The sequence below is a fragment of the Typopeltis vanoorti genome, chromosome 10 (assembly GCF_054136105.1).
Source record: "Typopeltis vanoorti isolate ZY-2024b chromosome 10, IOZ_Tvanoo_1.0, whole genome shotgun sequence".
Lineage (NCBI taxonomy): Eukaryota > Metazoa > Arthropoda > Arachnida > Uropygi > Thelyphonidae > Typopeltis > Typopeltis vanoorti.
Window position 1 is genome coordinate 50825435 of NC_143558.1, and position 26953 is coordinate 50852387.

The 26953-nt window shown below is 37.3% G+C and overlaps 1 protein-coding gene across 1 annotated transcript in view; it reads left to right on the forward strand.

Moving 5' to 3' along the window:
* The window catches only part of LOC150102411 (uncharacterized), a 415154-nt gene extending 388512 nt beyond the window's left edge, over positions 1-26642 (forward strand). Inside the window, exon 20 of the mRNA XM_090399571.1 lies at positions 26571-26642. Coding sequence (XP_090255697.1) covers positions 26571-26642 — 72 coding nt within the window. The remainder of the gene's footprint in view (positions 1-26570) is intronic.
* The last annotated feature ends 311 nt before the right edge of the window (positions 26643-26953 follow it).

Consider the following 26953-nt stretch of genomic DNA (forward strand, 5'->3'; position numbering starts at 1 on the left):
CAGAACCTCAATGTCAATACATCTGTGGGATTGGATGGTATACCAGCTCGTGTCGTACGTGAAGCGGCCAAAGAATTGTCAGTGCCCTTGGCCATTATGTTTAATTTGAGCCTCAGGACTGGGTCAGTCCCAAGGGGGTGGAAAGAGGGGAAAATAGTTCCACTGCACAAAGGTGGTTCCAAGGCTGCTGTTGAAAATTACCGGCCAATCAGCATAACAGGAATCATTATCAAGGTCTTAGAGAAAATAGTCAAGAGGAAAATACAAGATTGGATAGAAGAAAATGGGATACTGTATCGGGGACAGCATGGTTTTGTGAAGGGTAGGTCATGCCTCAGTAACTTGCTCACGTATTATAACACAGTGACGGCTGAACTGGATAAGGGTAATGGGTTTACAGTGATTCTGCTGGACCTTGCTAAGGCCTTTGACAGGATACCACATGGAATTCTAATCAGTAAATTGCAGCATATGGGAATGGACATAGGGTTGGTGAGATGGATAGGAGGGTGGTTGACGGAGAGATATCAGAGAGTGGTTTACTCAGGAGTAGAGTCCACTAGACGGCCTGTGACTAGTGGTGTACCACAAGGATCTGTTCTTGGACCACTGCTGTTTAATTTGTTCATAAATGATATAGGAAAGGATCTGAGAGGAACAGTTCATTTGTTTGCGGATGATGCGAAGTTGGGTAGGGCAATAGTGAATGCAGATGACGTCAAAATTTTGCAGGATGATTTGGATAGATTGGAGGTCTGGGCTAGGGAGAATGGATGTCAATTTAATGTGGCAAAATGTAAGGTTATGCATTTTGGGGTGAAAAGATGGGAGGCAGTTTACTGCATTGGTGGAACCGTGCTCCAGGAAATTGATGAGGCACGAGATTTAGGAGTGTTGGTGGATAAGGAATTGAAATTTAGGGGACACATTGCAAAAGTGGCCAAATCAGCTCATCAAATCACTTGGTTGCTGAAGAATACGTTGACAAGCAGAGACAAGCAGGTTATTGTTCCTCTGTATCGAGCCTTGATAAGACCTCATCTCGACTACTGTGCTCAGATTTGGTCACCTAGGTTTCTTCTTGATGGGGAGGAGGTGGAGAGGATCCAGAGGCGAGTGACCAAGATGATAGCAGGTCTGTGGAATGAACCGTATGAGAACAGGTTGAGGAATTGTGGGTTGCAAAAATTGGTTGATAGGCGGAGGAGGGGAGATATGATTGAGACATTCAAATTACTGAAGGGTTTCTATAAAATTAATTCAGAAGATATTTTTGAGAACAGGGCTGGTTGTGGGAGGACTAGGGGACATCCATGGAAACTGGGCAAAAGTGTGGTTAGTAAAGGTGTTAGAGCTGGGTTCTTTACTTTTAGAGTAGTGAATGAGTGGAATGCGCTCCCTGAGTCTGTGGTGGATGCTGTGACAGTGAATGAGTTTAAGGCGAGGTATGATAGATACTGTATGAATGTCGAATAGTTGTGATGAAAATGATTTGGGGCCTCCCTCGATGAGTCTAATGACTCCCTGGAGTTGCCCGTAATAATAATAATAATAATAATAATATATAACATTTCAGAGACAGGACACTACTTTTAGTTAGATTCCTTTCCAAAATCTTTCTCTTCATAAAAACTAGATAAATTTTGCACACTACAGTCTAGATGTGGCATGATGAGGTTCTAGTTCCTTTGTATGGTCTTAGAACTGCCGCCTCGTGTTCATGCCATTGTATAGTTCATTGCCATAATCTGTTGTGTGGTCCTAAATTTCAGGTTTTTTCTACCATTGCCTCAGATTCTTTATTTCCATGTTCTTCAATATTCTAACTAATTAAACAAACATTATCTCATCATTACCTTGCACATTTCAAAACTTTCCATTTTGCATTATTAAATGCTTTTAATCTCACTTATTTCATTTATTTACTCACTTAGCCAGAGAGCCAAATCATTTTGGTTTCTCAATCTCTCCTCCAATTTGAATCATCTGCAAACAACTGTAAACTCTGTTAACCCTTTCTTAGTATCATTAACATATCATTAAACAGTATTGGCCTTAAAATCAATCTCATTGGTACACACTGCTGACTGTCTTCTTCTGGAAAAATGTTCTAATATATAGGGATGCTCTGAACCATGATTTTGCCAAAGAACTGAATTCCAACTATTTGGTTAGAAATTTGACTGAAGCATACTGAAATTTTAAAAACAAATGTATTTTTGGGAAAAAAAAATACACTCATTAACAATTGATGAAAAAGTTAATGGGTGTATATTTTTTTTTTGTAGAAAACATTTGCTTATAAAATTTAATTTAGATTGCTTCAGCCAAATATTTGGTGCTACAGTTTATTTTATTTATTTATTCTTATGGGGTTTTCCTGTTCCTCCACTGTTTCCTTAGGACTGGTTGACCCCTCCTAGTGAGGAATTAAGTATGTTTTTATGACTGTAGATGTGTGTGTGTGTGTTCACTGGCCGGTTTGCCTGTTCTGAGGGATGAAAAACCCGAGTTTCCAGGTGAAGAAACCCCTCTACCTCCATAAAGGTGAGTTAGACAAGCTGACTCACCTTTAGTCAAAAGAGACCAGATAATGGTTCCTCACGACATGGACAGGAATCGAACCCAGGTCTTTCCGACTAAAGGGCTTTGTCTATACCAACTGAGCTACAGAGGCTCTGGTAATGCAGTCAATTTGCAGAATGAAGAAAATGAAAAGATATGTGTATTAAAAGATAATAATAATATTATTATTCTTATTATGCGACACCTCCAGGAAGTCCAAGGACTCGTTGTGGGAGGGTAATCTACTCTACTTCGCTAAATACATCTCACACTCTCCACTACTACTTAATTATCCTACTATGACACCACTACCATCAACGGCATCTACTGCTCATCATCGCCACCAAGAACAGTATTTTTTTTTCTGTCTGTAAATTGCATGTGTTCTGAAATGGGATGAAAAACCTGAGTTTCCGGGGGGGAAACCTTGCTACCCCCCATATGAGATCAGCTAACTCACCTACAGTTGAAAAAGTCCACATAAGGATTCCCCTCATTAAGACGACAATCGAACCCATGTCTTTTCCTAATCAAAGGGCACAATGTTCCACTGTTCTTCCAAATGAAGCATTTAGAACCAATTAGTGAAACCTAAAAATTTTTTTTTCTTCAAAATTTCCTATTTCTGTATGCATTGCACTCATCTACAAACAAAAATATTAATGAAAGTTTTATTTTAAATTGTGAAATATAAAGAATAATTATATGGATTTAATAATCAAAATGAATTTATGCTGCTGTTAACTGGTGCCAAAAGAAATTTTCTCTGAGAAATTGTACTGTGGAATAAGTTTACCCATTAGCCTTTGAAATCCTTTTTATTTTGAACAGTGTTATCCAATACAATCCAATTCCTGCTATCCAATGCAATAATTTCAGCCATAGCATAATGCAAAGGTTTTTCCTATTTGTTATCTATATCCTATTTTTTTAGATTATTTGATTTTATATATAAGGGTCAAAGCTGTATAACTGAGAGGAGACCTCCACATAGCCTTTAAAGGAATGCGGAGAACCGACCAGGGCTTCTGACCTAATGTCCAATCCTCACCTTCTCGTGGTGCACCATGTTGGGTATCTACTTTGATACTGAACGAACGAGGATGGGCTGGCAATTTGGGATTTAGCCGACCAAATTGTATTCTTATTGGTTAAACCAAAATAAAAAAATGATGGTACAACATGATAAAATTTCATGCCGGCTGGGGCATTGCCCGGTTAAACAAGGCCCCCGTTGTTTTTGCCAGGGAACCAGGGCAAACAGCGAAAAGTCAGCTACTGGAACAAATCTGAAAACAAACCCTAACTCAACATCACCAGAGTTAAAGATCGGTACTATCAACGTAAGAAGCCTGAATGGCAAAGAAATGGAGCTAGCTGAGGAATTAGATAAGTACCAGATCGACATAATAGGGATGACTGAAACAAAAATGACCAAAACTGGTGAGATCTTTCTGAGCAATAAATACAAAATGTTATATTCAGGCAATGACAATCAAGGAAAATAAGGAGTAGCCATAATATTCAACACAAAATACGAGGCTAATCTTCTTGAATGGCAGTCAGTCTCAGGTAGAGTAATGTGGGCAAATATGAGAATGGGGAACTGGGCAATGAGACTTATTTGTGCCTATGGTCCCACAGAAGGTTCTACTAAGGTAGAAGTGGAGGAATTTTTTGACGCTTTAGAAAAAGCTACTGACACAATGAAAAATTAAAAGTTGGTCCATGTTGGGGATCTAAATAGCAGAGTAGGAAATGATTGTGAGACATACAAAAATATTTTGGGAAAATTTGGAGAAAAGAGCAAAGCTAATAATAATGGCAAATATCTGTTGGATTTCTGCTCAGGACATGGACTGGTTATTACTAGCACCATGTTCCAACATAAAAATGTGCACAAATTCACATGGAGAGAAGAGGCTAGGAATAAGAAAAGTCTCATTGACTATGTTATTGTTGATAGTGATGTTTTCTCCCTGGTGCAGGACACCAGAGTGTACAGAGGATTTGAAATTGGAAGTGAACACTATTTAGTCTTGAGCAGGATAAAATTGAATTTCATATTGAAAAGAATAACGTGTAAGAAAGTTTTAAAGCGAATAAAAGTTGAGCAGCTCTCAGATGTGAACTGTAGACTAAAATACAGAAAGATTATTGAAAAGAAAATGAAAGAGTTTGAGAACAGGAATCAAACCTTGGAGATTCAGTGGCAAATTCTGAAGAAAACATTGATTGATTCTGCCAGAGAGGCATGTGGTGAGGTTGTGTGCAAGGATAAAAAAATCAGAACTCCCTGGTGGACACAGGAAGTTAAAGAGGCAGTGAAGGAAAAGAAGAAAGCATATCAAAAGTTCCTGGCAAATAAGTCAGCTTTTACTCTTACAGGATACAGAGACAAATGTAAGAAAGCTAAACAGTGTGTAAAACTAGCTAAACAAAAGTCATGGGAGGACTTTGGCAAGAATATAGAAAATAAATATCAAGAAGGTGGCAAAATATTCTGGAGGTTGTTGAAGAAGCTTAGGAATGGAGGAAAGAGTGCTGTAAAAGGAATTAGAGATGATAAAGGTGAAATGAAAACAGGAGAAAAAGATATCCTTGAAGTATGGAGTAATTACTTTGAAAACTGCTAAATGAAACAAGCAGTGATGACAGCACAGTGATAAAAAACACTGACCAGGCATGCAGTCAGGAATACATATCCATATTTGAAGTAGAAAAAGCCATCAAAGGCTTGAAATGTGGAAAGGCAGCAGGAGTAGATGATATTCGGCCAGAAATGCTGAAGTATGTTGGTATAAAAGTCTTACAGTGGCTGCACTGCATAGTTCAGAAAGCCTGGACAGAGAGACGAATTCCCGATGATTGGAGTAAAGCTCTCGTAGTACCCATATATAAAAAAGGGAAATAAAACTGAATGTGAGAATTACAGAGGTATTTCCCTACTGAGTGTTCCTGGCAAGATCTATGCAAGTATACTTGCGAAACGGTTGAGTAGAATTGTGGAAGAACAAGCGGGATTCAGGCCAAATAGAGGCTGTCAGGATCAGATCTTCACTTTACGACAAATAGTCGAGAAAGCATGGGAATATAACAAAGATCGGTATTTAAGTTTTGTCGATTTGGAAAGGGCATATGACAAGGTGCCAAGAGAGAAGCTATTTAATACGCTGCAGTTATATGGTGTCAATGGGGCATTAAATCAAGCAATACTTAGTCTTTATTTGAGTTGTAAGTCAGCAGTTAGAATTGAAGGAAGTACAGGAAGATGGTTTAATGTTAAATCTGGTGTGAGACAAGGATGTACATTATCCCCTCTGTTATACATTATCTATATGGATCACATTATGAAGGAAAGTGGTATTAAACCTGATATCAAAATTGGAAATGTTAATGTCAGCTCTTTGCTTTATGCGGATGATGTTATACTTCTAAATAAATCCGCTAGATTTATTTAGAAGTCAGAGAATTGCAAGATTCTCTGACTAAATTGAATAGCTGTTGTAATAGATATAGTATGAAGGTCAGCAATAAAAAGACAAAGACAATGAAAATAGGCAGAATCATTGAAAATGTCAACTGTGTTGTGAATGGAGAACCTGTGGAACAAGTAAAACATTTCAGCTACTTAGGCACGATTTTTACTGAAGATGGTAAATTAAATATAGAAATAGACAACAGAATCAGCAAAGCTGGTATGGTGGGAAGTCAATTGAATAAATTCATATGGAATAGGAGAGAAATTAGTCAGAACACTAAATTAGCTATATGCAAGTGTTCAAACCTGTTTTAACTTATGGATCTGAGAGCTGGGTCAGAAGTAAAACACTTGACCAAAGACTAGAGACTGCAGATATGAGAGTCCTGAGAAAGATTATAGGTGTGAACAGATAGCATCAATGGCAATATCATATTAAAAATGAGGATATTAGGAAAGAACTTGACATTGTCAGCATCCAGGAATGCATTAGCAGAGCTAATCTCAGGTGGTATGGTCACTTAAATAGAATGGGAGAGGAAAGATTAGCAAAACAAGTGTTCTCTGCCAGGTTGGCAGGAAAACGACCCAGAGGAAGACCAAGATATAGGTGGATTGATACGGTACAAAGTGCCTTAGACGATAGAAATATAAGATCTGATAATGTTGGAGTTTTGACAAGTAACAGACTGATTTGGAGGAAAATTGTAGATAGGAAGTTAGTAATGATGTAATTTTTTCATGTAGTACTGTCATATCTTGTACACCCCTTGAGGGTACATGGCAGGAATTTGATGATGATGATATATATATATATATATATATATTTATAAAATTAAAATTTAACTGACTACAACCCGAGAAAGTATAACAAAAACCTTTAATAAATCACGACTAGTTTCATTGGTGTTCCGACTTCTTCAGGTGAGAAAGAAGCATTAGCTGTCACACACATTCAACTCATGCCAACAGTAGCACCTGGTCACCTATTCAAATATGACTGTTACTATTCTGCTTCTTTTTATTAAGCTGGAAAGTCCATGTTTTTTAACCTTGTTAGTTTTATATGTCTTATGTTCGGAACACCGATGAAACTAGTCATGATTTATTAAAGGTTTTTGTTATACTTTCTCGGGTTCTAGCCAGTTAATTTTAATTTTATAAATGTATACATCCCGAGTATCCTAATTACAACAATATATGTATATATATAGGGTTTCCCAAAATTCACGCAAGAAGTAATTTTGATAGAAAACACAGGTTTTTAATTAAAAATTGTAATTTCTTATTGATTCATGAAGTATACACCATAGGGTTATGCATGGAATGGCATATCGGGTAAATGGCCTCCACGGCTTTGCTGGCACATACGCACTCTTTTGTCGAAATTTTCCATGACCGCTTTGCATAAATGTGGCTGAATTTCGTTGATACTGCGCTCAATTTCCTCCTTCAAGGGGGTGGGTAGTCGTGGGCTTGTTGGCATAAACCTTAGACTTCAAAAAACTCCATAGAAAAAAGTCCAACGCCGTTAAGTCACATGATCTGGGCGGCCAATTCTGATCACCAAAATGGGAAATTACACGACCAGGAAATGACTCATGCAGTAATTGATTTGTTTCTCGGGCTGTATGGCATGTGGCACCATCTTGTTGAAACCACATGTTGTCCACATCCATATCTTGCAACTTAGACACAAAAAACTGGATTATCATGTCGCGATAGTGAGCACCATTAACTGTTATTGCCTTACCAGCCGCATTTTCGAAGAAGAATGGACCGATGACGCCTCCAGCCCAAAATCCGCACCAAACAGTGACACGTTGTGGATGCATTTGTTTCTCAACAATCACTCGTGGATTTTCTGAACCCCAAATGCGACAATTTTGTCAATTACCGAAGCCATCAAGATGAAAATGAGCCTCATCACTAAAGATGATTTTGTTCGAAAAATAAGCATCCACTTGTTGTTGTTGCTCAACAATGAAAATGCGTTGTTCTTTCGTGTAGCGCTCCATTTTTAATAACCCTGAACTGTCAGCTGTTGCGCTGTCTTTTTTTTCTCGTTGGCAACACTTTACCGCACAAATGGCACTAAATTTAAATCTTGCATGAATTTTGGGACACCCTGTATATATATGTATTTTTTTTCAATTTTATGGTTTGATCTTTCAATTTAATTGTTTTGTTTTGCATTATTGCTATGTTGCGTTTTTACAAAGATTTGCTCATGTAACACTTTGACCATTAACACAATGCTGCATTTGCTCGTGATATTTACATGACGTTATAGTGACATAACGCTCCTCTGAATAAACTGATGTACAGTTTTTGTGAACTGTTTGTTTGCAACATCATTGTTCACTACATCTCTTTGTGTTTTGATGTTTTTCTGTGAATTATAAACTCTTTATAACTATTATTTTATTTGTTAATAATGGCAAATAAAATTTAAAGTAAGAGTGTTCTTGTTTCCAATAAAAAGAAGATGCATAAACCTTTTACAGTAGATACTAAGTTTAAAATTATGAAATTTAGTGACAGTCATATATCAAACTCTGAGGGCTAAATTTACCCCGTGCTACTGTTGTTACAAAAAAAAAAATATATATATATGTATACCGTATTTTCCAGTGTATAAGATGCACTTTTTTTACCTTAAAAATTCATCTTAAAAATGGGTTGTGTCTTATATAATGAAGGTAAAGATTGTTTCCTCTTTTCAAAGTCATACGCACTCCCTTTTATGTTCCAAGATCTTTGTAGGTGGTTAATGGTGCAATCAAATTGATGCATGACCTTCACATGACAAATTCTAGTGCATCATTGGCTAAGAACGGGGAGTCCCTATTCAAGTTTCATAATATCTTATCCGAGTAATCAGATACCGATGTTTATCAGTATTGAGTTGACGTGTTGAGATATTTTGTGTTCAGTTTGATATTTCCCCGTAGATTTTAGTGATGGAAAAAACAGGCGACATTCATATACTTCAAGTTACAAATTGCAGGTTGTAAAATATGCAGAAGAACATGGGAATAGGGAATCTGAAAGACATTTTGGACCTCTGCCTACAGAAATAATGATTAGAAGAAAAATGAAAAGATGATGAATGCCAGTGTACATCAGCTAACCAAAGGGTGCCCTGAAATAGCCATCAATCTTTCAAGTGTGTGAGTGGGTTAAGACATCTTGGTCGAAAATGAATGAACAAACTGTTATTAAATCTTTCTTGAAATGTGGCATTAGCAATGCCCTTGATGGAAGTGAAGATCATTTCTTATATGAAGATGATGATGAAGAACAAGAGGAAGAAGAAAGAGAAGAAATTAATGATGATAGAGAAGAGTCAGATGACAGTGACATGAGTTTTGCAGGTTTCTGAAAGGTCAGTTTAATATTAAAAATTACCTATTATTTTATCCATTTTTTTTAAAAATCATACTTTAAAGTTCAGATTTTTTCCAGAAAATTGTATTAAATTTCTTGGATGCGTCTTATACACCGGAAAATAGGGTATATATAAAGTTCTAAGTGTAGCATAAAGTGCTACACTAGTTAATACTACTATTATCCATAATTGTGACAATCTTATTGCCAAAGTGGAAAAACTTTTAATGGCATAGACCAGTGGTTCTTAACCGGTGTTCCCCAGAACACTGGTGTTCCGCAGAAGGTGAATAATAGGTGTTTCATGAGAAGTTCTGAAATTTGTCATTTTTAAATGAATTTGTCAGCACAAATTAATTTAATGATGATTTAATTAATTATTAATTACTAATTAATTATCAATTGTTGATTAATAATAAAAAATCAGCTAAATTACCAATTAATTATTAATTTATACATTACAAAATAACCAAGCTGTTCTGTGAAAATTTCAGGATTTGTGAAGTGTTCCGTAGTCGAAAAAAGTTTGAGAAACACTGGTATAGACTGATAACCAATCTGGTTGGCATGTTCCCATCAAGCCAAGTTATTTAGAATAACTTACATTTGCAAAAATTATTCTAAACTTTTTGTTTACTTAACTGATGCATATTAATTTTTTATTTACATCATTTATGCAGATGACTTCTTAAAACAGTAACTATTGCATGCATCTACAAGTGAGAAAAAAAAAAGGCAATGATTCGCTATACAAAAGCTTGGAATCTAATGTGTTGTATGACTGCAATATGCCTGTACTTCCTTTTTTTTCTCTATCTCCCAGATATTTTGTTGCTTGTATATTTTCCATTTTGCATATTTTGAATCTGCATATAAATTATAAAATTTCCAAATATTGCTTTTTTATTATTCACAACCAATATTTTAAGAAAAATTTTAATACTTCATAATATTATTATTATTATTACGGACGACTCCAAGGAGTCCTTAGACTCATCGAGGGAGTCTAAACATCATGTCCATCACAACTATTCGACATTCACACAATATCTGTCATACTGTCATACTTTGCCTTGAACTCATTCACTGTCATAGCACCCACAACAGACTCTGGCAGCTTATTCCACTTATTCACCTCTAAAAGTAAAAAAACTAGCTCTAACACCCTTACTAACCACACTCTTGCCCAGCTTCCATGGATGTCCCCTAGTCCTCCCACCACCAGTCCTGTTCTCAAAAATATCCTCTGAATTAATCCTATAGAAACCCTTCAGCAATTTGAATGTCTCAATCATATCTCCCCTTTTCTGCCTATCAACCAATTTCTGCAACCCACAAATCTTCGACCTGTTTTCATAAGGTTCATTCCATAGATCTGCTTTCATCTTGGTCACTTGCCTCTGGATCCTCTCAACTTCCTCCCCATCAAGAAGAAACCTAGGTGAAACCCAGATCTGGGCACAGTAATCAAGATGGGATCTTATCAAGGCTTGATACAGAGGAAAAATAACTTGCTTATCTCTGCTCGTCAAAGTATTCTTCAACATTCAAGTGATTTGATGAGCTGATTTAGCCACTTTTGCGATGTGCCCCCTAAACTTCAACTCCCTATTCACCAACACTCCCAAGTCCCTGGCCTCCATCTTCTGGAGTACAGTTCCACCAATGTGATATATAGCTGCTAATCTTTTCACCCCAAAATGCATAACCTTTCATTTTGCCACATTAAATTGACATCCAGTCTCCTTTGCCCAGACCTCCAATCTATCCAAATCATCCTGCAAAATTTTGACATCTGCATTCACTATTGCCCTACTCAACTTGTCGTCATCAGCGAACAAATGAACCGTTCCTCTCAGATCCTTCCCTATATCATTAATGAACAAATTAAACAGCAGTGGTCCAAGAACAGAACCCTGCGGCACACCACTAGTCGTCTCAGGCTGTCTTTTGGACTCTTCTTCCGAGTAAACTACTCTCTGGTATCTCTCCATCAACCACCCTCATATCCATTCCCATATGTTGCAGTTTATGGATTAGACTTCCATGTGGTATCCTGTCAAAGGCCTTAGCCAGGTCCAGCAGTATCACTGTAAACCCATTACCCTTTTTCCAGTTCAGCCGTTACTGTGTTATAAAACCTGAGCAAGTTACTGAGGCATGATCTACCCTTCACAAAACCATGCTGTCCCCCATATAGTATCTCAGTTTCATCAATCCATTCCTGTATTTTTCACTTGACTACTTTCTCTAAGACCTTGACAATGACTCCTGATCGGTCGGTAATTTGCAACAGTAGTCTCGGATCCTCCTTTATGCAGTGGAACTATTTTCCCCTCTTTCCACCCCTTCAGGACTAAAGCAACTTTTAAGACTGCTTAATATAGACTAAAATAAAAATACCAAAGAAAATCACAAACAAAAAGCCAATGTATGTGGTTGTGCAAATAAGGGGAAGGTGACTTTTCCTAATTTTGTTTGTTATGACTCATCTAATGAATTTTTCTGCTTCAGCTGGCTGAATGCTAAATTTTTCTACTGATTCAGCTGAATACTGAAGCAAAACTATATCATACTCATATATACAAAATTTCTTGAAACTTATTGGACAAGCTCATCTTGGGTCGAACTAACTAATTTATTGTCCATTTTCCCAATTTAAATATCACCCGGCATTCTATTAAACTCCTTTCCAAAATCTAAATATATGACTAAGTATGGAACCCACTTATCTAATGCATGTTTAAGTAAATTGCTAAGACATGATCTTTCCTTCACAAATCTATGTATGTTTTGTAAAGAATTCCTGTGTTATTATTAATCCAGTCCTGGATCCTTGTCCTTGGTAAACTCTTATGCTTTCTAACTGATCTAAATACACCACTAGTCTATAATTTGAATTTTTATCACTCCCTTTTTGAAGTGAAACAATTTTATCCTTCTCCTTCCACTCTTTAGGAGCTTTCTTTGTTTCAAGGCTCTGTTGAACATATCAGGAGTGGCATTAACTTTCTGGAACATTCCCTTAAAATAAAGAGTGATGTGTGCCATCAGGTCTTCCCTTATTAACATTTGAGTTTATTTAATTCCTCAATATATATTCTGCTTACTTCACCCATTACTAGTATCTCTTCTTGCTCTGTATAAGTATATCATACATACTTATACTTGAAATACGTTGAGGAATTGCTCATTAAACATTTTATTACTGTAGTGATTTTCTCTACCATTTTCATCAGTTGATATTATTATCATTATTATTATTATTATTAACACCAGACTTCCATGGAGTCAAAACACTCATTGCTGGATGAACACACTGTCACAAATGAAACTCATTAAACCAGGCTCTAAACTTATTGAACATATTTGCATTCACCACACTCTTGGGTAATGCATTCCATTCACCAGCCACTCTCCTGTAAAGAACCTTCTCCCCACTTGCTTACACTTTCCCTATGCTGTTTCCAAGAATGTTTATTGTTCTACCTCTTTTCTTCCATGCTGACCTGGAAACAACCCTTTACCAACTTATATGTCACAATCATATCCTTCCTCCTCCTTTTATTCACAAGGCTCTGCAAATTGCATTCCCTCAGTCTGTTTTTCCTATGCCACATTCAAAATATCAAATACCACCTTAGTCAATCTTCTGTGGACTCTTTCTAATGTATCCTCATCCACATGAAAACAAGGTGATCAGATCTGTTCATAGTAATCCATAAGATGCTTGATCAAGGCCTTACACAGTGTAACCATACCCTCCTTATGTCTGCATTTCGAGTTCCTCTGTATCATTGCCGTTATCCAATGTGATGGCTTCACATCTTGTGCAATGTGACCTCTAAACTGCAGGTTCACCATCACTACTCTCAGCTCTCTCATTTGATAATCAAGCTAGAGCGGGGTTGGATATTAGATTAGTGCATTGGATTGGAGACCGACTACCTGTAGGTATCAGCAAGTTGTGAATTGGGAGAGCAATATCCCTGAAGAGGAAAGTCACTACTGGTGTGCCTCAGGGGTTTGTTTTAGGGCCATTGCTGTTTGACCTGTATGTTAACAGCAAAGATTTGGATGGGGATATTCAGTTGTTTGTAGGTGATGCAAAGTTTGGACGAACTATGAAGAATAGAGAAGATGTTGTGGCATTACAAGGAGACTTGAATAAATTGAGTGGGCATGGAAATGGGGGATGCAAGTTCAGTGTTTATTGCTGTAGTGATTTTTTCTACCATTTTCATGGTAGAGAAACCAGAACCTTACATTTTGTAACACTGTTACAAAATGTAAGGTTTTAAAATTTGGGAAACAAAGATGGGATGTAGAATTTATGTTTGGTGGGGATATATTGTTGGAGGTGGAGGAAATAAGGGATCTTGGGGTAATAATGGATAAGGATTTGAAATTTAGGGGACACTGCCAAAATTGTGAAGACAACAGAAAGAAATCTGGTAATGATGCAGAGAACACTGACTTGCAGAAGTAAACAGATTCTTGTTCCATTGTATAAGGTTTTAATTAGGCCACACATGGACTACTGTGCCCAAATTTGGTCACCTGGTTTTCAAAAGGATGAAGAAATGTTGGAAAGGGTCCAGAGGTGACTTACTAAGGTAGTTTCTGATCTCTAGAATGTTGAATATGAGAAAAGGTTGAGAAGATGCAATTTACAGAGTCTAGTGGATAGGAGGAAGAGGGGGTTATATGATTGAGACCTATAAGTTAGTAAGGGGTTGTTATAGGAGAAGTTTTACAGAAAATGACAGGAGATCAGGGGAGAACCTGATCTCCAGTCTATTCAAATTCTTTTGTAAAGCCATAGCATCTGCTACTTGATTCCTCATTCTTCTCCCCAAGTTTTTTTAGTAGTAGTGTCCCTATACATAATTTTCCGATACCTAGTATCTAATCTAATTCCATATGTTCCAAATTAGTAAAAAAAAAAAAAAAAAGAAGCACCTAACACCTTTTATTTCCTTATTGGGAGTAGGTAAGGCTGTTTTAGTCCTATATCACTTTTGGAGATGAAGTATAAGTAGTTCAATCTCCACTGGTAGCCACTCAGTGATAATACCTGGCCCAAAACTGTCACTGATTTTGAGCAGTATCCAGTGAAGAGACAGCTAACAAGTGCTTCCATCTAATAGTCCCTAACTCTAAACACAATATTTTTATGTCTGAAATAGTGTGAGTTCCGTAGTTGATTTTCTTGAGTTTATAGGACAAAAACTCCGAAGTTTCCGAGAGAAAAAACCTGCTTCCATACCATAGATTTGACTAGCTTAGGAACTGGTCAAAGAAAGGCTTACAAAAAGTTTGTTCAGTTAGTGACTAGAATCATACTAGGTCATTTTTCAGGGTAGCCTAGCACTGAAGAGAGCAAACACCACTTCCATTGAGTCACATAGTTTCCAACTTAATAATCAACTAAATTGGCAAACTCTCAAAAGCCTTTGAAAAATCTTAAGTATCACTCTGTATATATCTCCCTTGTCCGATGCATTTATCAGTTGCTTGTAGTACATAAGTAAATTGAATAAACATGACCTCCCTTTATGAAGCCCATGCTGACCATCCCAGAGAATTCTTTATACTAGCACATGCAAAATTCTACAACCACTTAACCACAGCTCTGAATACATAGATTAGCTTATTATTTGTAGTCTCAGTCTTATCATCTTTGTGAAGTGGAACAGTTTCACCCTGTTTGCACTCTATTGGGACTTGCCTTGTTCCATGACTCTTATTAAACATGACTCTTATTATACTTCCTTAAGAAACACTGTGATATATTATTAAGCCCTATTACCTTCAAGTGTAATTAATTCCTCATATACCTCTTGATCACTCACAGTCAGTCCATCTTGCACTGATCAGGATGAAATACCCTGACAAATTGCTCACTTGAATGCCTTGGCTGTATCCTCTGCAAGAGTTACTAAATTAGCATTTCCATCCATCAGCCATTAACATAATGTTATGATAATTTCTTTTTTCTACTTGCCACATATGAGAAGAACTATCGAGAATTTTCTTTGTCTGATATGCTATTTTCTGCTTGTATTACACTTTTTCTCTGCCTCAAATCAACCCCCTTCCTACTATGCTCTTTGTATTCTTCATGCAACTGATTATTACCATTATTCATCTTGTGCTGACTTCACAGTGCCTTCTTCTTCTTCCAGATTTCATGCTTAATCTCATTCATCTGTTAGAGACCTACTTTTTCCAGATTTTTGACCTTCGGTATATATTCACATTGAGACTGTTAAATAGTTCTTGGTTAAATGTTAAAGGACTGTTAAATGGAGATAAATGCACAAGCTGCATTTATCTCCATTCTACTTAACTTCTCATTTCACTCTATAGCTGAAAGCTGTCTCCTACGCATTTCATAATATCCAGCCTTATGCTTCCACATATATCCTTTTCCCACAGATATTTTCAAATGGCTGTCCACCAGTGAGGTGATTGCATCATGTTCATTCTTGACAACTGGAGAGGGAGCAATGTGACATCCCATTCACAATCACATCCTCTGGCAATATGATCAGATCTAAGATATGTAATTCTCATAAGTGTCCTCTCATCTCACCCCACCCTCCATTCCTTTTAAAATCCCTTTTGTATTAATCTGGTAAAATCTCTTAACTAACTTAAAGATTTTTTTTTTTTTGTCCCAGAGAGCCTCATAGGAATTTAGCTGAAGTTTTTATGGTTCTTAATTCATTCTGTGCAGTAGAGGTCATGCCAAAACTTCATAAACTGTTATTCTTGTTTGCATTTGAACTTGGTTAAGTTTGAAACTTTTATATCAATGTCAGGTCCTTTTGAATATCATCCATCATATCTGAGATATTTGAAGCAGTTAATTAGTTCTAAAATTTTATTTTCAATCAGGGGTTTTGACTGAAGGTGGTCCTTTAAAAGCAATGATTTTTGTTTTGACTACACTACCTTAAATAAAATCACTCCAAATGATCACTCTTACTAGTCCAAGTTGCTTCTTCCATCACTCTTCATATTCTGTGACCTATAGCAGTATTCAACTAAATATCTCATCCTGTCACCCTTCACCTTATGTTATACTGCTTCAAAACCACTACCCTGTTATCCACTTGCATCTCTAACTTGTGTGGACATAATTCCCTTGCAGTCAACAGCAACACTTCCCATCCTTCTTTTCCTTCCTATTTGCATGAAAAACATTGTACCTCTCCAAGCTGCTGACAATGGGAATAGATAATATATTGGATAAATGGATTGGAGATTAGCTTTTTGAACGATACCAGCAAGTTGTGTATAATGGAGTGGTATCTCAAAAAAGGAGGGTAACCACTGCCATGACCCAGAGTTCTGTTCTTGAGCTCCTGATGTTTAACTTGTTTGTAAATGATATATCATGTGGAATGACTAAGGATCTTCAGTTGTTTGCTGATGATGATGCCAAGTTGGGAAGAATTATAAGTAGCACTGTTGATGTTAATTCCCTTCAGGAAGATTTGAATAGACTTTTGACTTGGACAAAGGAGTGAGGTTGTAGTGTTAATATTAATAAGTGCAAGGTGTTGAATTTTGTAGTGCAGAAATATAAGGCTGGGTATTGAGAGCACTGTTCTGCAAGAAGTGAATGAAATTCGAGATTTGGGAGCAATGGTTGACAGTAGATTGAAGTTTAGAGGGCATATTGCAAGTGTTGCAAAGACTGCACTGCTTAGTGTTACTATGATAAGAAGTACTCTAACATGTAGGGATAAGGAAGTGGTTCTGCCACTGTATAAAGTACTGGTCGGACCACACTTGGACTGTTGTGCTCAAATTTAGTCACCTGGTTTTCAGTTTCATGTGGAAACATTGGAGAGGTTCCAGAAATGAGTGACTAAGACAATATCAGGACTTTGGAGTGCTGGCTATCAAGACAGCTTAAAGACATGTGGATTGAAGAGTTTGGTGGATAGGAGGAAAAGAATTGATATCATAGACATTTAAACTAGTGAGAGGGTTTTATTGGATTAATCCAGATGGGATTATGTATAAAAAGAGTAGAAGGTGAGAAAGGAAAACCATTGGTCATCCCCATATAAAGAACAGTGCTTGAAGGGGGGGGGGGAGGTGAGGAGTAGATATTTTACATGCAGAATTGTCAGTGAATGGAACTCATTACCAGAATGTGTTGTTAATGCAAAGAGTGTTAAGGATTTTAAGATTCGGTATGATAAATGTGTTGCCAGATGAATGAACCTCCCACGATGAGTCTGCTGACTACATGGAGGATACAATAATAATAATAACATAACAACCTCATCCAACCACATATCTCTTATTTTAGCAATTTTTTGGCAAACGAACTTGGTCATTAATACAATTCTGTCTCTTATTTCTGATGATCTGTTCATTTCATAAATAACTGGTCCTACTTATGCCATATATCAGCTGTGATTTCTTAACACCTTTCATAATCTTTCTTTTTCTACTGATTACTTATTGAAAAAATTCCCTGGGATTTTTTCTACTCGATTGGCTAAGTGCTGCAAAAGTGCTACTTTTGCTTTTACTACCAACAGAATCGCATTCTTATTTGTATTTGTTTGTATTCTCATATAACTGATTATTGTCACCTGCTTTATACTATCTTCAAAATGTAATGTAATGCTTTCTCGTTCTCCTAGATTTCCTTCTTAATCTATACTCAACCTCATCATTCATTTTTTTTGTTTTTCATTTACCGTTTCTTGCTTTTTAATGTATGGAATGCATTCGACCATTACTGATGTTAAATATTCCTTGACCAGTATCCAAGCAGCAGTGATCTCTCCTCCATCCATTATTCATCCTATGATATTGTTAAAGTTCCTCCAGCTTTCCTTAATCTTATATCTGCATGTATATTTTTCTTCAAGAAGTTCCCATATGGATGTGTGGAATTTTTTCTTGACTATTATGTATAAGACTATACACTTTTTTTATATAATGTTCGTTATAACCTAGTCTGTTACCTTCATATAGCTTACTAGTTTGTATTCCCTGAAGATGCCGATAGAAAAAATTGGCGAAACATGTAGGATGATAAAATAAAGCTACTTGACGAACATTATATAAAAAAAGTGTAATAGTCTTCCCATATGGATGTTGTACCCTGATAATTCCCATTACCCAGGGAATTATCAGGGTAATAGGTAAGAGCCACTCCAGAGCCACTTTCACCAACTATAAACAGATTTAGTGTCCACAATAACATCCTCTGATGAAATGATGAAATCCAAGAGTCTCTGTCCACATATGTTTTCTGTTGCACCACATGCTTTAAACAGAAGTGAGTACCAACTACTAATTGGTAGTCACTTCTGTTCTCTCTCTCTCTCTCTCTGTAATACCTGTTCATGGTGGAGATGACCTTCTAGTGTGGGTACTGGCCCTTTTCATTCTTTTTCTGTACTTTCTTATATTTTTTGCTCAACTTCACCATATAGTGCAGCACAACCTGTTGACATCTGGAAATTCAGATTCTGGTAGTGTATATGCATTGCTTTGCCAAGACTGGCAGTCCTGCATGGTCCAGCCAGGATCATTCAGCTAGTGGGCTCACCTGCAAGGGTCAACACTGTTTCAATTAGTCTCCTTCCCTATGATCCTCAGACAGAGTCCAAGGATACAATGCCAGTATGGCATCTTGGGTGGCCTTGGCATTCTACTCTAGTAGTGATCTCACACAGTTATTGCTTGTCAGATAGTGGATCTCCACATATGACTCCATTGTGGGTGGATGGGTGTAGAGTTATAGCTCTGAATTCTCTTATGAAGGTGGTCTGAAAAGTTCTTGGCCTCGACCATGGATGGCAACACTATTGGTAAGATTTTTTTTTCTAAGTTCGTACATCTGTCATAAGCATCCTCATGAAATTGCAAGTCATTCTATCAAGTAGTTTGTTTTATACAGTTGTCTGAAGCAAAAGTGTTGTCTGTATCCCTTGAAATAGATAAATGAGTGTCATGCAATTATAAAATTCTTTGTAAAAGGTTTAACTGCAAAATAAATTCATTTGAAGTTCATAAACGTTTATGGGAACTCTTCGCCTTCATTTTCGACAATTAAGAAATGGGCTGCCAAGTTTAAATGTTGTCATACCAGCCTTGAAGATGATCCACTTGAAGGATGTCCAAAAAGTGTAACAACACCAGAAATCATTGATCGAGTGCACAATATGGTATTGAATGACCTGTGAGTCCAAGTGTGTGAAATTGCTGAGACTTTAGGCATTTCAAAAGAACCTGCAAGATTTATTTTGCATGAAGAATTGCATATGAAAAACCTTTTGCGCAAGATGGGCGCCGCACTTGCTCACAGCAGATCAAAAATGTATTCACATGAAAATCTCTGAACAGTGCTTGGAGCATTTTAACAAGAATAAAACTGATTTTGTGCATCGCTTTATTACTATGGATGAGACTTGGATTCACCATTACACACCAGAATCCAAACAGCAGTCAAAACAGTGGACAGAAGCCAGTTGTTCAGTGCCAAAGAAGACATAGTCAGTTCCATCAGCAGGAAAGGTTATGGCATCAGTGTTTTGGGATGCTAAAGGCATTTTGTTTATTAATTATCTTGAATAGGGTAAAACAATGACCGGGGAATATTATTCCGATCTTTTAACCAGACTAGACGAAAAAATTCATGAGAAAAGACCCGGTTCGCAGAAGAAAAAAAATCATCTTTCATCAGGACAATGCACTTGCCCACAAAGGTGTTTTGGCAATGGAAAAATTAAGGGATCTGCACTGCGAATTGTTGGAACATCCACCCTATTCCCAGATTTGGCTCCCTCTGACTTCTCTCTCTTCCCAAAATTAAAACTCTTCCTCACTGGTCAGCGTTTTCTTCGAATCAAGAGGTGATTGCAGCTGTAAAGGGATATTTTGTAGACTGTACTGAGAGCCACTATAGGGATGGGATAATGGTGCTGGAGCATCGCTGGAATAATTGTATTAGTCTTAAAGGAGATTATGTTGAAAATTAAAAATAATTTTGAAATTATAAATTTGTTTTTCATTGTTAGGCCGAGAACTTTTCAGACCATCCTCATATATTTTGAGTATGAATATTTCATCTTCAGATTTAACAGGATCTTCACAGTGCTCCAGGAAACATGAAGACAACAAATGATACAAGGAATTGGAAACTCTGTTCAAGACTTATCCTTGTAGGAATAGCATCCGAATAAAAAAACATTCAGGGTAACCCAGTGTAAAATCAGTGGTGGGGGAGAGATAACAATTAAAATAATTCTGTCGAAATATATGTGTAATTGTTTGAGTAAGAGCAGCTGTAAACGTTGTGCGCTACCAGTATTATTGGTGTGGGGGATTTTTCTTGCCTAAACTTAATTATAAAATCATTGTTATTAGACCTAGTAATCTGCAGGGGAAAAAAAAATGGTGGCGGCATTGTCATTCCATGATCATAATTTAGATTTCAGTCGTTTCGTTAAGTGTGAGGTCTGTTATATGTATTCCTTTGATTACATAAATGATTTGTGGATGTTTAGCGGGGATGGAAGAAGGGTGTGTGCGAAGTGTGACCTGAATGAGGAACTGATGAATGCAAATATGAAATTGATGACAGAAAGTGTTAGTAATGATTGTATCACGAGTGCATGTTTGAAAGAGAAGGATGGTGAGAAGGAGAGGTGAAAAATTGTTAAAAAATCAGGAAAAAAGAAAACGAGTGATTTGAAAATGTAACGGATGTTAAAAGGGATGAAAGTGAGGCAAGAGTGGTGGAAAGAAACGAAATTGATAGAACGAATGAAAGTATAAATGGCATGACGTAGAAATTGCAAGTGAAAAAAATCAAAAGAATAAATGATAGCGAAAAAAGAATGAATGATGGCGAAAGTTGGACGCATGTTAGTCTGAAAGTACAGAAACAAAGAAAGATAAATGAGAGTGAAAGTGAGAAGAGTGATAGTGAAAGTTGGACGTATGTTTTACCGAAAGTACGGAAACAAAGAAGGATGAATGAGAGGGAAAGTGAGATGAAGGGGGGGGGGGGTCGAGAGTTAGAAAGATTGAATGATAGAGAGAATGTATCACAAGATTTGGAAGTTAAACTGGATTGGATGAGGCAAGAAATTAAATGGATGCGGAATGAAATTAAGAGAATTCAGGTCAAAACTATTAAAATAAATCATGATGGCATGAAAGAGTTAACGAAAGATGAGCGAGTGGCGTTGTATGGCGACTCCATTATTAAATATGTGCTAGAGGATAAAATGCACAAGATATGTTTTCCAGGCGGAAAATGATTAGAGTGATTGAGGCATTGGATATGAGGCGGGAGCGAGCAAAAGAGTTAATAGTATTAATTGGTACAAATGATTTGAGAGAGAACAAAGAGCATGTCAGAATGAATATCAGGAGGCTGCCTGGTGTGACAGAAAGAGAATAGTGTGACAGGAAGGGTAGTCAATGTGTTGCCTAGGTATGATTGTGGTGAAATGAGGTGGAGAGCAAGGATTATGAATGATATTCTGGCTGAAATGTGTGAGGAGATGTGAGTACAGTTTGTTAATGTGTGGAATGAGTTTGAGGGATGAAGTGAGCTGTATGGGAGCGATGGACTGCATTTTAGTGGTTATGGTGTGAGTCGCTTGGAGAGACTGCTGCTGGAAGGTAGAGAAGTGAATAGAGAGAATGAATCAGATCGAGAGGGGGAGTGATGTGGAAGAGCAGGAGAGTAAGACAGGAGAGATTGAAGAAGTGGATATGAATGGGGAAGTGAGTGGCATGAGTATAGAAAATGAGAGAATGGGTGTGCAAGAGGAGCAGGGAAAGGGGAGGCTCAGGGTGGACAGGGGTACACAGCGTGAGAAAGGTGGATGCTCCAAGAGGAGGTGAGAGCATGTGTAGGCTGGAAAGAAATGGGATGACCAAGGATCAAGAGGAAACAGATGGAATTGAAAAGGGTTCTAAAATGAAGAAGCAGAAAGGGGAATGGCCCCAGTCCAGCATGGAAAGATCACATCGAGTGAGTGGTATCAGTGGAACTAGCTGTAGATCTAGAAATGAGCTGTTGTGTTTGTATACCAATGCTAGAAGTATAAGAAACAAGGCGGATGAAATGGTTGCACTAATTGCATCTGTTCACCTAAAGATTGTCGGAATAAGTGAGATATGGGATGAGGATGACATCCTGACAGGAATAGAGATGGAAGGGTATGATATGTTTCGTGAGGATAGAAGGGGTAAAAAGGGAGAGGGAGTGCCATTGATGATATAGAGAGAGAGTTATGTCCATACAATGTAGAAATGCAAGACAGAAATAGTGCCAGTGGTTTTGGGACAGTATGGTGTGAGATAGAGGTGAATGGAATCAAATACTTGGTGGGATGTTGTTATAGACCAGGTAATGTGGATGGTAATGACTATGAAATGTATAATCAAATTAGCCAAGTAAATTAGGAAAGAGTTGTCATTATGGGCGATTTTAATTATAGCAATATAGACTGGAATGATGAGATAGCAACTGGAAGTAAAGAAAACTAGTTTCTTAAGTTTTTGAGGGATAACTACCTCAGATGGTATGTAACAGAGGGCACACGAGGATTAAGGGTCTTGGATTTGGTCACCTCATTAGAGGATGTAATTATAAATGAGGTGTCAAATCATCCACCAATTGGTGAAAGTGACCATGAGGTGATTACCTGGGTGGTTGCCAGCAGTGCAAGGACCCCTGTGAAAAAAGGGTATATGTGGAACTACAAGGGGGGGGGGGGTAATTATGAACAGCTCAGGAGACAGCTTGCGGGTGTAGCATGGAATATGCAGCTTGGGGGGTTTTCAAAAACTATTTAGTAGATGCAATGTCTAAATGTATTCCAAGGGTGAGAAAGTTAAATAAGGTAGGTGTGAGATGGATGAATAAAGAGATTAAGCATGCGATACAGAGAAAAGGGGCATTGTGGAGGCAACATAAGAGAAGTGCAAGTAACCAATTTCATGAGGTCTACAAAGACCAGGCAAGGAGGGTGACTTGGTTGGTGAGAGTAGCTAAAGAGAGGTATGAACAGCAGTTAGCTAATGAAGTCAAAAAGAATCCTAGGGAGTTTTTCGATATATAGCCAGCAAAAGAAAGAATGATTATGGAACGATGACATTGATTGGAGGAAATGGTATAAAGACAGCTGTTGCAGAATGTTTGTTGGAGATACTGAATGAGCAGTTCATAAAGATCTTTCAATCTTGTGAATGTGACTTCATGGAGAGATTGAGAGAAGTTTTGATAGGGAAGAGAGACTAACTGTAAGTGAGCAAGAGGGGGTATGGGGAGTTGAGCAAACTAGATGTAAATAAGGCTGTGGGACTTGATAATATATCACCACACATTCTGAAGGAATGTGCCAGGCCTACCTTGACACATTTTTTTAATACGAGTCTTGCACTTGGTCAAGTTCCTAAAGAGTGGAAGGAGGACAAGATGGTGCCACTTCATAAAGGAGGTGATCAAACTCAAGCATCAAACTATTGGCCTATCTCTGTGTCAGGTGTTGTGGTTAAGTTGTTGGAGAAGCTTGTGAGAACTAGGATCCAGAGTTGGGTTGACAACAATGGTATAGTCTTTGATGGACAGCATTGATTTGATGGACAGCAAGGAAGCAGTCACTTTATTGTAATAAGTAAGTAGATTACTAAAACATGACCTCCCTTGCACAGAGGAGAAGGATACACAGTAATATATTTGGATTTTGCAAAAGCTTTTGATAGAATACCTCATGATAAGTTGACAGTCAAGCTAGAGTAGATGGGGTTGGATATTAGATTAGTGCATTGGATATGAGACTGGCTATCCGATAGGTATCAACAATTTGTGTATGGGAGGTGCGATATCGAGGAAAAGGAAAGTCACTAGTGGAGTGCCTCAGGCATCTGTTTTAAGGCCATTACTGTTTAACTTGTATATTAATGATATTGGCAAAGATTTGGATAGAGATATTCAGTTGTGTGCAGATGATGCAAAGTTGGGACGAACCATAAAGAGTAATAAAGATGTTGTGGCCTTGCAAGAAGACTTGAATAAATTGAGTGATTGGGCAAGTAAATGGGGATGTGAGTTCAATGTTGCAAAATGTAAGGTTTTAAAATTTGGAAAACAAAGATGGGATGCAGAATTTATGCTTGGTGAGAATATATTGTTGGAGGTAGAGGAAATAAGAGATCTGGGGGTGATAGTGGATAAGGATCTAAAATTTAGGGAACACATCGCCAAAATTGTGAAGACAACACAAAGACTTCTGGGAATGATGAGGAGGACACTGACGTGTAGAAGTAGGGAGATTCTTGTTCCGTTGTTTAAGGCTTTGATTAGGCCACACCTCGACTATTTGTGCCCAGATTTGGTCACCAGGTTTTCAAAAGGATGAAGAGATGTTGGAAAGGGTCCAAACGAGACTGACTAAGGTAGTTTCTGACCTCTGGAATGTCGAGTATGAGGAAAGATTGAGAATATGTAATTTGCAGAGTCTGGTGGACAAGAGGAAGAGCGGAGATATGATAGAAACCTACAAGTTGGTAAGGGGTTGTTATAAGATCAGTGGTGGAGAAGTTCTACAGAGAATAGTGGGAGATCAGTGGAGAACCAGAGGTCATCCGTGGAAACTATAAAGAGGGTGTGAGTAGGGGAGTGAGAGGCTGGTTTTTTTCCGTGCAGAGTGTGAATGATTGGAATGCCTTGCCTGAGAGTGTGGTATCTGCAAGGAGTTTGAGTGTGTTTAAGACACGGGTATGATGAGATGTGTGTGATAAAAGGACCTCCCAGATGAGTCTTTGACTCCATGATGTCTTGGGTAATAATAATAATAAAAACATTATTATTATTATTATTATTATTATTATTGTTCCGGGAAACTTCAAGGAGTCGACAGACTCATCGAGGGAGGCCCTAACATCATGTCAAGAACAACTATTCAACATTCACACAGTATCTATCATACCTTGCCTTGAACTCATTCACAGTCGTAGCACCCACAACAGACTCTGGAAGCTTATTCCACTCATTCACCACTCTCCAAGTAAAAAAACCTAGCTCTAACACCCTTGTCAACCACGCTCTTGCCCAGCTTCCATGCATGGCCTCTATTCCTCCCACCCCCAGTCATATTTTCAAAAATATCTTCTGGATCAATCTTATAAAAACCCTTCAGTAATTTGAATGTCTCAATCATATCACCCCTCCTTCCCCTATAGTCCAATTTCTGCAACCCACAAATCTTCAACCTATTCTCAGGTTCATTCCACAGACCTGCTATCATCTTGGTCACTCGTCTCTGGACCCTCTCCACTTCCTCCCCATCACGAAGAAACCCTGTTGCCCATAACTGGGCACAGAAGTCCTGATGGGGTCTTATCAAGGCTCGATACAGAGGAACAACAACTTGTTTGTCTCTGCATGTTAAAGTATTTTTCAGAAGCCAAGTGATTTGGTGAGCTGTTTTAGTCACTTTTGCAATGTGCCCCCTATACTTCAACTCCCTATCCACCAACACTCCCAAATCCCTGGACTCATCAATCTCCTGGAGTATGGTTCCACCAATGCGATATACTGCTGCTATTCTTTTCACCCCAAAGTGACACTTTGGAACTTTAAATTGCCATCCATTTTTCCTAGCCCAGTACTCCAAACTATCCATATCATCCTGTAAAATTTTGACATCCTGTGCACTCACAATTGCTCTACCCAACTTTGCATCATCAGCAAACAATCATGTTATTTAGTAGCTGAAGTAAAAAAGGGAAGAAAAATGTGCAAAATGTGAGCTTAGCATCAAAATTCTCAGATATCTTTTTTTGAGAACAAAACAGTTTTAAAATTTGGTTGTAAGTTAAAATAAATTATTTATTTTTAACTATTATAAATATAACTTTTAACATTTTAACTATTTTACCTGTTTAGCTATTTTACCTTTTAAATAACAATTTAAAGATTATTTTACCTTTTAACTTTTTAATTATTATAAATGAAAATAAATTATTATTTTTATTTATAATTTCATTTAGACTTGCTTATTTGAGAATATGGTTGTCTTGGCTGCAAATGAAATTTTAGACATTTATAGACTTGCATTTCCATTTCTAGGAATTTGAATTCTATCCATACATATCTATTTCATCTCTTGTGGAGAATCTTGGAGTCAATAGTTGTAAGTAATGATCTTAAGAGCAATATCTAATTTTCAATTAGGAATCTGTATGTTTATTTAGTTTTTTTTAAATACTGTGTATACTTAAGTATCTAGGCTTGCAAACAAACATGCACTTGCACAAAATTGCCAAAATACAAGTAACAACCAAGAGAGACATGAAATAGTATATAGTAACTAATATGTAAATTTGTCAAAAATAAAAATTACCTAATAATTATTAATTTCAAAATATTAAACTTTCATTAAAATTAAAAACTAACAAAATATACAGCCACGTAATTCCTGCTCCGTATGTTGTAATTTTTAAATTTTTATG